The 15,184-nt window shown below is 46.6% G+C and overlaps 1 protein-coding gene across 3 annotated transcripts in view; it reads right to left on the reverse strand.

The window, feature by feature from the left end:
* Positions 1 to 15,184, reverse strand: part of BCR (BCR activator of RhoGEF and GTPase) — a 105,309-nt gene that overhangs the window by 28,244 nt on the left and 61,881 nt on the right. For all 3 annotated transcript variants that reach the window (XM_075110792.1, XM_075110794.1, XM_075110793.1), the window contains 4 exons: positions 9,794 to 9,901; positions 7,973 to 8,033; positions 6,992 to 7,044; positions 6,501 to 6,641 (listed from right to left, as the gene is read on the reverse strand). In XM_075110792.1, the coding sequence (XP_074966893.1) occupies positions 6,501 to 6,641; positions 6,992 to 7,044; positions 7,973 to 8,033; positions 9,794 to 9,901 (363 nt within the window). The remainder of the gene's footprint in view (positions 1 to 6,500; positions 6,642 to 6,991; positions 7,045 to 7,972; positions 8,034 to 9,793; positions 9,902 to 15,184) is intronic.

Raw genomic sequence — 15,184 nt, forward strand, 5'->3', positions numbered from 1 at the left:
GAGCATTTTGAAGATAAGTATGTCCTCAAGTGAACAGGAAGCCCATACACAGGCACAAGTGACCTTTGCGCCAGGCCTCCACAAAATAAGAAAAGAGCAGCTGATCAGTATTCCCTGGAGCAAGGCTACAGACCTCCCCAGTCCAACCATGCCACCCCTTCTCCTGCCTTCTGAAGCTGCACCTAACCTGCCACTGCACAGTCCTTTGCTGTCACCATCCAAGCAGACTTCCCCCAAGCAGCCATGCTCTCTGCACCACATCTCCCCAAAACCCAAGCAGAACGCTCAGCCATACGATGCCAAAACAGGGGCGTGATTCAACAGCCTTCATACTTCCTATCTGGGACTGAGGTGCCGCTCATTTGCACGGAGCTGATTTTGACCAGCACTCCTGGGTACAAAATACCCTGACTGACATGACACACAGTGCTACCATGAGACAGCAAAAAATCTTTGGCAGCATGATCTCCCAGAGAGAGAGGTGGGTGGGAAAAAAAACAAGGCTGTATTTCCTAAGCTTGACTGGAACAGAAGTAAATAGGTGAAAGGGATGTATTCCAGGCAGCCACTCAGAAGAAAATACTCTGCTTCCCAGACCTTTCAGTCTTCATCTCTTCTTGCTCATGAGTTGGTTGGGAAGGTCTCCCTTCAACAAGCAGCAGGGGTAAACTGCCACAAAAGCAACCAAGTATCAGGGGAGGAGAGGACAGGAGAAAACGTCTGTGGATCGAGTCAGAAAATCTCTCCTCAAAGAGGTGTGGAGCTTGATATTAAATCTAACTACCAGTTTCTCTTGGAAAACAGGACTTTCGTTAGGGCTGGGCACAACAGGCATGCCCCAGGCTGCTCAGCATCATTGGAGCAGAGGAGGGGCGCTTCCAGCAGAGGGTCACATCCTTTGTTGCAAATGATTCATCTTGCCGGGAGGGTTCAGCAGGTCAGAGGGAAACAATAAAAGTATTTCCCAGCTAACTTATCAGATCCCTGCCAAACCCCACAGCAAAGGAGTGCAGGGCACCTTCCCGGACCTCCTGACATGAATCAGCCCATCCTACCCCACCTGGGTGGAGCCATCAACCCCTTGACAAGACTCGTGCTGGTCAGATGCCCATGCCACCTCAGCTCCACAGGCTTTCCTTAGCAGTTTGGGAACCAAAGCCCACGTTGGTCAACTCCTCCCACCTAGGGCCAGCAACAGCTATTCCTTTGGTGGCCTCAAACAGGGTCTCCTGAAACATGAGGTCTTTTGGCTGGGTGATCATGCTGTCATGACATACAATAGCCTATGTTTCCAAAGTTACTCTGTTTGCTAAGGTTACCGAAGGTGCTAACGGTTTTCTAAAACACCCTAAAATGACATACAGACTACAAAGACACCAAATAAACATCCAAGAAAACATAAGCTTGGGATCAGAGTGGCAGTACAGTGACAGTGACCCCCTCTCTTCCAGGCAGCCCCAAGACTGTCAGGTGTCCAGCACAGGAGCTCAGCTCAGCTATAGAAAGATGTTCCAGGAGGCCTGGGGGAAAACTTCTTATTATGTGTCATAATGGAGTGAATTAGGACCATCTTCAATCTCTCAAACAAGGCCTCGGCAGACTGTTACCTTTAGTAGCTCTTGCAAAGCTCCTGTACTGGTCCAGCATAAGTCCCAAGTCTCCTTTCTAAGCCCTGCTTTCCTTTGCATGTTTTCAGCTGCTGCTTCTCCCACCCACCTCAGTGCTCTGGACAAAAGAGCTCTCCCTGTACCTCGTTCAGTGCTTGGATATCCTCTTTGGATTGCCTATTGCTGTCCTCCTCCTCTTACCTCTGTCAGTGCACATCTCCCCCTCCTCTGCTACCAAACTCACGACTACCCGTATGCTCATCTATTCATCCTACAGTGTTTTTGTGCTGCTTGCATATGATAAATCCTGCTGCTGTCACGTCCTGTTTAACTCCAGGAAGTGTGGCAGAAGACCAGCTTGTCCAAGACACATTACAAAAAGCGAAATCAAAAAATCTACTCATCCAGAACCACAGCTGTACAAAAGGCTGTCTCCTCACTTGTGTGCTGAGGAAAGAGCTCATCCGATGTGGTGACAGCAGAGGGCTGCAGCGTGCGTGGGTGAGAGCCCTGGGAAGGACTGGAACATGTGTGATGCAGGAGGAGGAGGGTAAAAACGGGAGATGGGTATTGGCATATGTCAGTGAGGAAGAGGTGGTTTGGCTTTCTGCAGAGCGTAGGAAGAAAACTATTCCTTGTGTGCATGTGTTGCAAGACCAGCATTGGAGAATAAAGGGATGTTCTGCCTAGGGAACTACACTGGCTGCTCTTTGAGCATTTTAATAGCCTTTCTTTTTTCTTTCCAAAGCTCCTGTCACCAGGACTTCTCTGAACTCAGCTGTAAGACAGAGTGTGAAGCATCCAAGATAATTTTTGAGTGCTCTGTTGCCAACATCTGCCCAAGGCCTCCAGAAGAAGTAGGCACCAGGCCTCAAGCCAGACACAGCTACCTGAGTCTAAGTTTAGCTCCCAGCTTTTCAAAGGCTTTCATTTGCAGTTTTGCTCCCTTGCAAATATCCTTTGTGCTTTCCCTTCCCTGGCACACTTGGTCTCTACCAAGCTAAATGGAAGCCTGAGGCAATGACATCCAGCCCCTTGACTGCAGTTTAAAACCACATTTAGAAACATGGTAGAGCAGCTTGCCAAACAGCCTCTTCCCTCCAGGGCAAAGGAAAACCTTTTCCTTACACAGCCGTGTAAGGTGATCCAACACGTGATCTAGTGGGCTTGATCCCAGAAGGAACTACATGACAGCCCCATTGTGTCTGGACTGGTGCTTGATGAGACCAGAACTAAGCCACTCAGCCAGCAGAGTGACCCAAAACCTAACATTTTTAGGAAGCTCCATTCCTCCAAGCCACTGTGGGCTCACACAAATACCGGTGTGAACACTTCGGAGAGGGTGGGACTGCCCAGCCAGAGGCAAGATAGAATGGCAGCCACCACCACTCGGGTTGGTCTGAACTGCCCTGAACAACATCCTGCAAGGACTGTTAGACGAGCAGCAGTCAAGAAAGAGCCACCATCTCCCAGATGAATTCAGTAATTTTTTTGCAGTTTGTTTAATTCCTACTTTACAAGAATGTGCTGAATTAGCTAGAAATGCAAAACTTTACTTCTGGCAGGGAAAGACAACACAAGCTCTTCAGTCATTTGCATCCAGGCTTAGTTGAAAAAAAACCCATGCAGTCCATATAGCTGCTCTGTTAATAAGACTAGAAAGGTTATTACTCCCCTCCTTCTGACACATAATAGCGGCACGTCCTTTACCTCAAAGCATTCACTTTCCTGCTTCCCCAAGGGACCATCCCCAGCAGAACCTTAAACAGGTTCCCTATTCAAGCCAAGAGGATAGTGGTGAAGGTGGATCAGCAGCGAGCAAATAAGATGCCTGCTCCATGGTCCTAAAGGGTGGAAGATTCTCCACCACCCACATTCTGAGTCAGAAAGTACAGTGCTATTCAGACCTTCTTCCCCTCTGTGCATTTGTTTATTTAGAGGGTTGGCAAAGTGGATACCTGCAGCTAATCCATCAAAAAAAAGTAAAACAGTAAAACCACAAAAGTAGAAAGATGGGAAGAAAAGGAGGGAGCAAAAGAATGTAGCAGATCAGGCTGAATGGAAACAGACCCAAAAGCCCAGATAAGCCCTCCTGGCTGCCCTGTGTTGCCAGTCTGAGGCTGGTGCTCTCCTGGCTCCTCCACACTGTGGCCCTCACCAAACCGAAAGGCAGAGAAGACTAGCTACAGTCAGTCTGGCAGGCAGCAAGCACCAACCTGTGTGTTCGCAGGCTTAACCCACCAACACTGTCTTCCCTGTTTAGCCCTTTCTGTCCCTCTGGTGAATTGTTTTACTCCCTTTGTTCCCATCTCCTTGCGCTATCTCAAATACTCATTCAGCCCAGTAAATTAAACCAGGTCCACGCGTCACAGAAAACTTTCAGTTTATATGCAAGAGTCTAGAATTAGAAAAAAAGCCTCCTGAGCCAAGCAGAACCAGGGGGCTAGTGTGCAGGAAGGACACCTGACATTACGCAGGAAGACAGCCGGCAGGTCAGACTAAGTCAGTGCTCCCAGAGCAGGGAATCACCTTTTTCAAAAGGGAGGAATACCGTGCAGCTGAGCCCGTACTCTCTCCTGACCTGCACTCCTCTCCTTAGCAGCCTTGTCACTAGGGAGATTAACAACTGGCTGCTTTCCTCGGTTCAAAGCAATCCTGAAAAAAAGAGCTGGAGCAAGAGGCTGGCAACGGAGATTTCACTCCTCCTCATAACGCACTCAAAGAAAATAGTCCACATAAAAGGCAAGGACTGGGAAAAAAAGATAACCAAGATCAGCACCTAAGCAATACACAAGGGGAAAGGGCTGTTTTCCCTCCTTCCTTTCCACCAAGGAAATTTCAAGGGGCGGGGGAGGAAGACAAATAATGAAAAAAGCCATCAAAGCAAGCTGGTGAATCATTAAAATAAAAATGCATTATGCATTGAGAGCAGTCAATTAGGAGATGCAAACTGCACGCTGTCCTGTCACCCTAGGGAAAGCACAAGCAAGGCGAGGGGGAGGAAAGGATAAGTAGAAAAGGAAAGATTTACAGGCATAAACAAAATCCAGCTATGACCTCAAGCTGGGTAGCTTGTAGGACAGAGCAGCCATCACTAACCCACGGGGAGCAGCTGGGAGCAGCCTGTGTCTCTGGATTACTATGCAGAGAGTGAACATACCTACTCTCTAGACACAGAGTGGTGTCAACTGGGGCATTACTGCTTTGAAAAAAGTGGAATATTGGTGCCAAATGACTAAAGAAAGTATCCACCATCAGATTGCCAGAGTGGATAGCAAACTCTGGGAAGCATCAGAATCAAGTCCTTTCCTTCCCTGGGCTCAGTGCAAGCTGTGTGCAGTGGGGGAGAGCACAAAGGGTTCCCAGTACCCTCCAGCACACCCACAGCCCTCTCCTTGGGTATGTTCCCTTCTTTCCCTCCCCACATCACACATGGAGTCACTGCAGGACTGAACAGGCCTGCTGAGCCAAATCCTGACAAGCCTCCCCTTCCTGCTTTCTAAGATCTGACAAATACACCACTCCAAAAATATCATCCTTCTGAGCCTGCTCCTTAGCCTGGGTTCCAGCACCTCATTAGGATTCTGCATGACACTTTTCAAAGCCTGCATCCCTCCTTGAGATGCTGACAGACAACCAGAGAACACAAAATGCCCCCTCCCCTACGAGGGGGCGTTCTAGCCTGTGATTTCTGCAATGACCCGATCAGCATCTGCTTTAATGAGGCCATCTACTATCGATGAGGCCCTGGTGACTGATGTCTGAGCTTCCCTCTCAGCCTCCAATTGCTCAGCCCCTCCTCTTCTTTTCTCAGCTGTAGAGTTCCTCAGTTGACAAAATGAGACAATGAGTGAGACTTGCAGGACAAATTGCACCGAATTCCCAGTACTGCAGCTTCTCACAAATCTTTGTCAGCTGAAAGTCAGTTTAACAACTAAAAGCAAGCATGTTTAGCTGACAGGATTTGGGAGTACATCATGAAGGTTCATGGTATCTTAATAATCTCCTGGGCTTTGTAAGAGATGTTTCCGTACAGGGTAATTTGGGTCACTTTTGATCAGCCAGTGTCTCTGGCATGCTGCCACAATTCCTCTTACACATACGCTATCTGAGCTGCACTGCTCTTTTGTCCAATCTCCTATATCCTTCTCTCTTTTAATACTTCTGTCAGTCCTGGCCCTTCCTCATCAGAAAGGACTGAATTGCCTTCTAATGAAATTACAAGGCAGATGAATCAATCCCACTGAGGCATGCAGGACTTTACTGTTGCGTAGCTCTATGCCCTCCTTGCACAACACTGCATGCAGGTAAAGGAACTGCACATCTTACACCTGTCAGGGTGTAGAACAATTCCTAGCAGAGCTGAGGAGAGTTATATTACACCCTTAGGAGTCAGTCACCTCCCTTAGTTTTCCCAACCCATTCCATTTGTTTTGCTTCCTAGTCCCATTTACAACATTCTTTAGAAATGAGGATGTGAAAAATGAGTTTTATGGCGAGAATGAAGATTCTGGAAAACAGCTTTTCCCAATCTTTCATGATTTCTGATGTTTCTTCACCTTCTCCTCTTCCCAGACTTCCTGTTTGGTTTCAGTTTGCAGGTAAAACACAAATCCATTTAGTGCAGAGCAATACGTATTATGGAAATTATGTATCACAAATGATTATAAAAATTCTAAGGACAACTCTAATCATAGTTTTCTCTGGGGTTCCAAACAGTTTTCTGACCAGAAAACAGAGAGGAGCTGTACCACATCTTTAGAGAACAAGGACACTGCATAAACTGTATCTTAGCAACAAACGGATTAACAGCGTAACTTCCTAGTCTGCTCTACAGAAAAGGCACAACCAGTATTTAGAAACCGAGCAAATAACGAAAGCAGGAAGACTCACCTCCCCCTTCTTTACAGTCATGGACTGCCGACGCGGAGTGATCTCCTCATTGATGCTGGAGAGGAAGTTCTGCGAGATCCGCAGAGCATCCTGCAGGAGTGGATGATCAGGGTGGCCCACTGGAGTGTGCTTAAGCAAATCCTGACACCAGGAACACAAACAAAGAACAGAACCATGAGTGGCACTGGAAAGCAGAAGGGCCTGAGGGTTCCTAACTAGGGCTGTAGGACAAGATGCTCCAGCTTCTTCTTACAGATGAAAGCAAGGCTTTCTCTCCAGAGGAAGAGGACAATATTCTGCAGTTCTTGGTAACATCACTGCAGAGGTAGCAGGGTCCTACCTATGGACTCCTTCCGCTTAGTATAAAGGGCAGAGGATCTTATGCAGCATGATAGGTTTATTTTGCAGTCCTGCAGCTCCATGGAAAATTTGAAGGGCAAAGAAAATAGGAAAGGGGCCTAAAGTTTGAAAACTACCCTTCAGATACTTACATGCAGGACAAGTGTGCTGCGAGTCACTCGATCCACCGGCTTGTATAATAGAGCTGTGAGAAAAAAAAAAAAAAGCAGCAGGAACATAAGAAGGAGGTACCTAATTACAGCCCCTACAGAGCAACTTGACCAATGCAACTGAATGTGCAGGCACAGGTTTATTAACTAGTAGGATACTGGAAAATTCCCTTCTCTAAGGTTAATGTGCTGCACAGCCAGTAAGACACACACAAACACACAGAGGAAACAAATATGCTCCATAGCAAACAGATGCCCACGTGTGAGCACGCCCTGCCAGACAGCAGGTGAGGAGCACACAAGGTGTACAGAACAACTGCACACAGCATGGCACGCTTCTGACGGTTCCCTGGGTACCTGACTGGTCCCACAGGGCAGAATCGGGCCTTGCGCTCTTAAAGTTGCCAAGGAGGTCCCCGAAAGGTTGGCAGTACACCCCTCCTTCTGGAGTTCAGCATGATATGTTGAACACTTCCAAATCCTGAGAACAGGCCAAAACAGGAAGGGGACTGACTTTTATATTAGTGAGCATGGAAGCTTCTTATAATATGGGTTGTCTTCTACTTCTGTGCATAGAGACAAACACCATGGAACCTGATCTTGACCAGGCTCTCTAGATGCTACCGTAGGGCAAAAACCATATAACAGTAACTGCTAGGATTGTGTTTGTGCTATCACTGCGTAGCAGATGTTCTCTTAAAATCACAGCAGCCCTTTGGTTGGCCTGGTTTTGCCCAAAGGGACTGATGGGGCTTTAAGCTGGGCAGGGGCTTCCCCATGCATGCATGCAGCTTTCTATGCACAAGGTCTGCTACTTAGGAAAAGGGAACTGATTTCCCAGAAAGAGCCAGCAGAGATTCTGTAACCTTCCAGCATTTAAAACAAAAAAGGGAGATTGGAGGTTTGGCAACAGCCTCTGCACAGTCCTGACAAACCACCGTCTCCTCTGCATGGATCACTCACTTTCCAAGGAATTTTTCGTCGTCTGATCTTTGGATTCCTTTGTGCTTCTAGCCTTCAGATTCTAAAAGAAAAAGAAAACCCATGTAGCAGACGGTCAATCACCTTGAAATGTCATATTAGAACATAAGAGACTATCTGCTTCTCCAAGGGAGGGCCTAACTCTGAATGGAGGACAGCTCTATCACAGTTCAAGTCAGTGAAGGAAAAATGTGCTTTCCTCCTTGGTAAATCCACCATTGCCATGTCACAGGCACCCACATATCTCAAATATTAAGCAATTTTCTTAGGAATGTGTATCAGTAGAGACGTAGCAAAGCAGGGAACCACCTATAGCGACAGGGATGGTGGAGTTTTTAAATCACCTGCAGGAGAAAGACATGTCCATAAGGATGCAGCATGTGTCACAGCATGTGTATACCACCAATAAATCAAGTACAGGACTGTGATTCAGTACATCCAGGTTGTACTTCCTTAGACCCGTAGTCAGAGCTGCGTGACCCTGGACAAGTCAGCTCTCTTTCATGGCAGAAAAGGAACAATGCCTGCAACTCTTCTCTTTGCGAATGGACTGTGAAGCTACGTGCATTAATGTGTTGAGCTCTGAAATCCTCACCAGAACACAAATGCAAAAGTACCATCATCACCTTTCCAAATGCAGTAGATACTCACAGGATTTCAGAATTATCCTTCACAAAACAGCAAAACCAAAGCATCACGTTTGCACAGAGCCCAGGACCCTGTGGCTTTAATCTCTATTCTGTTTTGTATGGACTACCACAATACTATCTATACATATTACTATTAATAAATAGGAAAGTCTATGAAATGCATTTTTGTACTGAAAGAAAAGTAAGCACAGGGGAAGCTACTTTACTAATTAGATGACACCACTAGAGCACAGCAGTAGTCAGGCAAAGGACCAGAACCGGATGGAAATCCTCAGGAAAGGCGAGAATAGAAGGCATTTGCACTCTGCTGAGTAGCAGAGGAGGTCCCAAAAGGCAAGCCTTGCTTCCCCTATTTCACAGCGGGAACATGTTTTATTTTACCTCTTTAGCATAAAAATCTAAAGGGACATGCAATATTGAATGCACTCGGGAGTTTTTTCAGAGCAATAAACGCCCCAGTATTATTCAGCTCTGATTATTTATCAGCTTGTTTTTAAGGACATATACATGAAGTTGGCAACTGAGTTCGTCAGGATATAATCACCGCAATACAAACAGTCAATGAGACCACACACTGCAGGCAAAGCTAGTGGCCTGGGACACCTGAAAAAGTATTCAAAATGCTTTGACACAAGGTACTCCTTCTAACGAGAGGAAATCAGAGCAGCCCAATGAATAATATTATAAATTACGGTTGACACACATGCCTTTTTAAACAGAGAGCCACCCTCTCCTCTCTGGGCCAGAGAAGCCTACAATTCCACCGACAGCCATAACACAAGCCATTAAGGATGGCTTTTTACACACAGTCAGCATCATCATCGTTAACAAGAGAAATATTTGAGAAACTCGAATACAGCTTTTCCTTCTAGAAATACGTGAAGGTGGCACAGAGCTGAATAGTTCAGAGCAATACCAGTTTTTACAAGATTCCCTGAGTGGGGACAGCACATAAAGGCTGTCTGTGTGATAACCTCTATTAGCCCAACATATAAATTGCTGTGAGGACACGAGCTGAAGCAGTAAGTCTACAGGAGCTCACAACTCCTTCAGAAGTCAGGGCTGCAAAGATACTTGGAGGATAGACAGGAGCGACATCGCAGGGTATTAGTCAGATTCAGACAGCCGGTGTGTTTGAATACCATGATATTACCTCAGAGATTTCAGCAAACTGAGCATTGGCTTGGCAGCATTTCTCTGCTGTCTCCATAGCAACTTCATAGTTATCCACAAAGGCCCGGTACACTCCCAGCTGGCTGGCCTGCAGGAAGCAAATCAAAACAAAATAAACACGGGGGAAGTAGACCCTTTGGGATGGTCAGCCTCAGCATCTAATGATCAGGTCATGTTCCTTCACACCAAAGAATTGCTGGGAATGCTGAGCAGGCCCAGAAAGGCATCTCTGACCTGTCAAGCTTTGCTTAACCAGCACAGGAGCTCCCATGCACCCAGTTCCACCTATGCTGAACAAGTCCACTTGTGAAGGATGTGGAAGCCCGCAAGAATGACACATCCTTATTACTGTCACCTATTTTTTCCCTTCTGAACGGCCAGATTAGCATCTATTAATATTTTAGCTCATTGATGTAACTGGAGCTGCTGACTGTTTGCCACAGAAGATAAATCAGACAGAAATGATTCAACACAAAAGTGACCCCAGTAAGCTACCTGCTGGCTTTTGCATGATGGGCACACTGAATCAAACCCAGATACTAACCCACATCTGCATTGGTGAACACCGTTATAAGGGCAGCAGAGTGCTGAAAATACAGAAGCGAGACCCAGAGCACAATGTTTGGAAAGCAGTGACTGCAGCACTAGGTGACAGAAAATGGCAGTTTTTCCAGCAGAAGGAATATACAATTGGTCCAGAAGAAGATGGAGCAGGCCTAAAACTGCAGTAATAAGCCATTATTATCACTGAGTCTTAGGACTGATCCCATTTGCTGACTTAGGAATTGCAGCCATAGTCATGCCAGAGACTCTAGGATCCAGCTCGGGAAATCCCTAGGTGGCTTCCAAGCGTGGCTGGATTGCAGAGCTGGTTTTCTGTTGCAGAGCTGCACAGGCTGCGCTGTAAACACCTCAGAAGCTTGAACATGCTTGCAAGTGCATGGTCAGTAGTGAGCCAAGAGGTGGGGTGCTGTAAAAGGCTCCATTAAAGAGAAGTTTGTAACCAGAAGAGCTTGTACTTACAGGCAGCTTCCCTGACACTTCTGCCCAAGAGGTGCAACAGGCAGAGGAGTTAACTTTCCCACAGACAGTGCTCTTTTCCTCTCCTGCTCTCTCATAATCACTGTGTTCCCCATTCTTTATGGAGCTTTGTGCACGAGACAATGGAAGAGAAAAAGTCGCGCTCAGGAGAACATTCGCTGCACAAATTTCTTTAGCTAACAGAGGCTAAGAAGCAGCGAGCTATTTCCTAGGGCACATTTTACTGAAAGACTAGGAACCAGTATCAACCCTCATACAAAATAACACAGTTACGACTGAAGCTGAAGGAAACTGCGCTCACTTACACCGGGGATGACCCGGCCCCACCAATGTGAAAAGAATAAAATCATTACGTATTTGCCACTGGGGCACAATTCTGTGAAGAAGCTGCTGTCAGAATTACTGATCATTTGCAGGGCTTATGACATTCGGGTTTGGATGATGCCAGCTAACATGGCAGAGCTTTAAAGCTTCTCCATTCCTGTGTGGCTCTTTCATTTCCTGCTACTCCTGAGCAGCCTTTCTAAGCTTTCATTGTCCTCCTCTAAACATGCTGTCATAAAAAACGTCTTTTTCATTAAAAATTGAGCTTCCAATCAAATCAATAATGCTCAGACACAGTTTTCATGCTGGTTAAAGTTTTCTCTTTTTCAGTTAGAAAGAACACACTGAAAATTAAACAAGCTTTTGTAGAAATAATTGGCTTTTCGTTAAGTTTTTTTCCATTCCTGAAAAGTATCAGTGATAATATTTGCTGAATATTTCTTCATTTCTAAAAACAGTTCTGAAGTATCTCCTTTGTACTTATAGAAATTATGTACGAAATAGTCCCCAAAAGTGAGAAGCATATTTCACCCCCACATGCCTAGTGTCTTTTTTTTTTCTTTTCCTTAGTTTCAACAAGAAAAAGGTGGAAAAACAGTCACTGATGTTGCAAATGGATCGTACTTTGTGCCAGACCATATGCAGTTCGAAAACTCCTTACATGCACTATCTATAGCTTCAATCTACGCTGCTTTGTTCTGCATGATATTAAAGAAAATTAATGTCCCCAGGGAGCTCAGGATAATAACAAGGATTGCAGTGTTTATCATTGGATTGCATGGCATGCCCACAAGTAAACAGTTTGCTCCAAAAGATTTTATGTACATCCGGTATAGATGTCCTGTAATGCCTGATGTTCTTGCCTTCTCTCTCATCTAGCTGCTTTCCACTGCCTGCCAAGAATTATTTGAAATATCTCAGTTAGTGATAGCCTTGGCTGCAGTGAACGTAATATTGTGGAGTTTGGGATCCTGCTGTGCATGCTGAAGGTCAGTACTAAGGCAAGGGTTCTAGATTTTAGAAGATCAAACTTCAGCTTGCTCAGAGCTTGGGAGGGATTCCATGGGATGCTTCTATGGAAGATAAAGGAGCTAGTGAGTGTGGGGAGTTCTTCTAGAACTCTCTCTTGGAAGCACAAATCCCCCTATAAAGGAAAGGGAAATAAGCAGAGCAAAAGATCCCCTTGGATCAGCCATGAACTCCTGGGTCTACTCAAATCCAAAAGAGGAGCATACCAGAGATGGAGAAGTGGAGGATTATCAGTTGAGAGCTACAAGGGCATTGCCAGAGTGTGCAGAGATGCAGTCAGAAAACCAAAGCCCAGCTTGAATTGAAACTGGCCAAAGACATCAAAAATAACAAGAAAAGTTTCTTCAGGTATGTCAACCACAAGCAGAAACAGAAGGAAAACACAGGCCCACTGTTAAACAGAATAGGAGAGTCAGTGACCAATTATGCTGAAAAGGCAGAGGTCCGCAACACACTCTTCACCTCTGTCTTTACCAGAACTGCCAGGTCCCAGGCTTTGGGGACAAAATTGCTGGTTGATCCAAACACCGACCCACCCGCAGTGAAGGAAGAGTTAGTATATGAATTACTACAGGAGCTTGACCCCTACGAATCAATGGGCCCTGACGCCATCCACCTGAGGGTGTTGAGAGAGCTGGCTGATGTCATTGCAAGGCCACTCTGCATAATCTTTGAGAAGTCATGGAGAACGGGGGATGTCCCAGAGGACTAGAGGAAGGCAAATGTTACCCCTGTCTACAAGAAAGGCTCGAGGGAGGATCTGGGTAACTATAGGCCCATCAGCCTTACTTCAATCCCTGGGAAAGTTATAGAACAAATCCTCCTGGGGGCTGTCACAAGTCAATTGCAGCACGTGATTGGGAAAAGCCAACATGGCTTCACTAAGGGCAGATCGTGCTTGACAAACCTGGTGGCCTTCTATGACAAATTGACCTGCCTGGTTGACATGGGGCGGGCGGTGGACATTGTCTACCTGGACTTCTCCAAGGCCTTTGATACGGTCCCCCACAGCCTCCTCCTGGAGAAGTTGATGCGTTATGGCCTAGACAAGTGGTCTGTGCAGTGGGTGGGGAACTGGCTGACAGGCCGCACCCAAATGGGGGTGGTAAATAGCTCTTTCTCAAACTGGCAACCTGTCACTAGTGGAGTCCCCCAGGGATCGATATTGGGCCCAATGTTATTCAACATCTTTATAAGTGATCTGGACAACAGCATCAAGTGTGGCCTGATGAAGTTTGCGGACGACACCAAGTTGAGTGGGGAAGCAGACACTCCAGAAGGGAGAGCTGCTTTGCAGGGAGATCTGGATAGGCTGGAAGAGTGGGCCAGCAAGAACCTTATGAAGTTCAACAAGGACAAGTGTAAGGTCACACACCTGGGAAAACATAATCCAGGAGTGCAGCAAAGGCTGGGATCCACCTGGGTGGAGAGCAGCTCTGTGGAAAGGGACCTGGGGGTCCTGGTGGGCAGGAAGCTCAACATGAGCGAACAGTGGCTGCTGCGGCCAAGAAGGACAACAGGATGCTGGGTTGCATCAAAAAGGGCATCGCCAGCAGAGATAAAGAAGTCATCATCCCACTCTGCTCAGCACTTGTCAGGCCACACCTGGAGTGCTGTGTACAGTTCTGGTCCCCTCTATACAAAAAGGATGTGGCCAGGCTGGAAGGGGTCCGGAGAAGGGCCACCAGGATGATCCAAGGACTGAGAAGCTGCCATACCAGGATAGGCTGGGAGAGCTGGGTTTGTTCAGCCTTGAGAAAAGGAGGCTCAGAGGGGATCTCATCCCCGTGTACCAGTACTTAAGGGGCAGCTACAAAGGAGATGGAGACTCCCTTTTTACAAGGAGAGGACAAGGGGGAATGGACACAAGCTGCTCTTGGGGAGATTCCGATTGGACACCAGAGGGAAATTTTTCACAGTGAGGACAGTCACCATTGGAATAATCTCCCCAGGGAAGGGGTTGACTCGGCCACGTTGGACACCTCCAAGGGCCGTCTGGACAGGGTGCTGGGCCATCTTGGCTAGACTGTGCTCTGCCCAGAAAGGTTGGACTAGATGATCCCTGAGATCCCTTCCAACCTGGGATTCTGTGATTAGCTTTATCTTGTCCAGCAAAGAGTTCACAATTCCCAGTGATACTGTACTAAACCACCAGAAACTGAAACTGCTAAGCTAGCTCAAAAGCTTCCTGCGCTAGCGCAATTTGCTCCTTTGCTTCCAATACTAACGCAACAAAATCAACAATTCTGTTAAAGGCACAAAATTCAGGGGGACATAGAGTGCCAGAAGGGCTGGCTTAACTCCTGGACCTGTGATCACCATCAGCAAGAAATGGTCTTAAACCTAAGGCCTAAGTAGCTGTATGGTGAGTCAGAGCACGCTCGACCGCCAGCAGTGGTAAAGAATATATTGAGGTCTTCAATTAGCACTGTCTTCATTGTTGCACTACACTTTCAGTATAGTTTGTGAGGCTTCCACTTTCAGCAGCCTTCTGTATCTTTGCTTCAGCAACTAGCAGCAGGTGGTTTTGTCTTTTTAAACCAGTTGCTGAAATTGCATACCATGAACTACTCACCAAGGCACCAGCTTGACCCCTCCTGGCTAAAACATGCTGGCAGTGAAAAGCAGATTCCCATATATCGATCCTGAACTGCTGGCGTGCACAGAAAACATCATCTTCCAGGCCTGTCTCCCCTCTGCTCCGTAGGGGATGGGCTGGTGCTGGGCTACACAGCTGCTAAAAATTGAGTGACCCTGGTAAAACAAACTCCCCATCCAATAAACCCCTAACTGGAATGTCACTCCTACCCTGGGAATCAGAGGCACCTCAGGAATGCAGAGATTCTTTTCTAAAAAGGAAAAAACAGCTCCTTTAATACTTTGCTCTCTGCACATGCTAGGGGAGAGACTAAAGCAGCCAAAGGAATCTCCTATAATGCAAACAATTTGTCATCTGGCTCAGAAACTCAGCAATGTT

Source organism: Phalacrocorax aristotelis, chromosome 15 (assembly GCF_949628215.1).
Source record: "Phalacrocorax aristotelis chromosome 15, bGulAri2.1, whole genome shotgun sequence".
NCBI classification, from domain to species: Eukaryota; Metazoa; Chordata; class Aves; order Suliformes; family Phalacrocoracidae; genus Phalacrocorax; species Phalacrocorax aristotelis.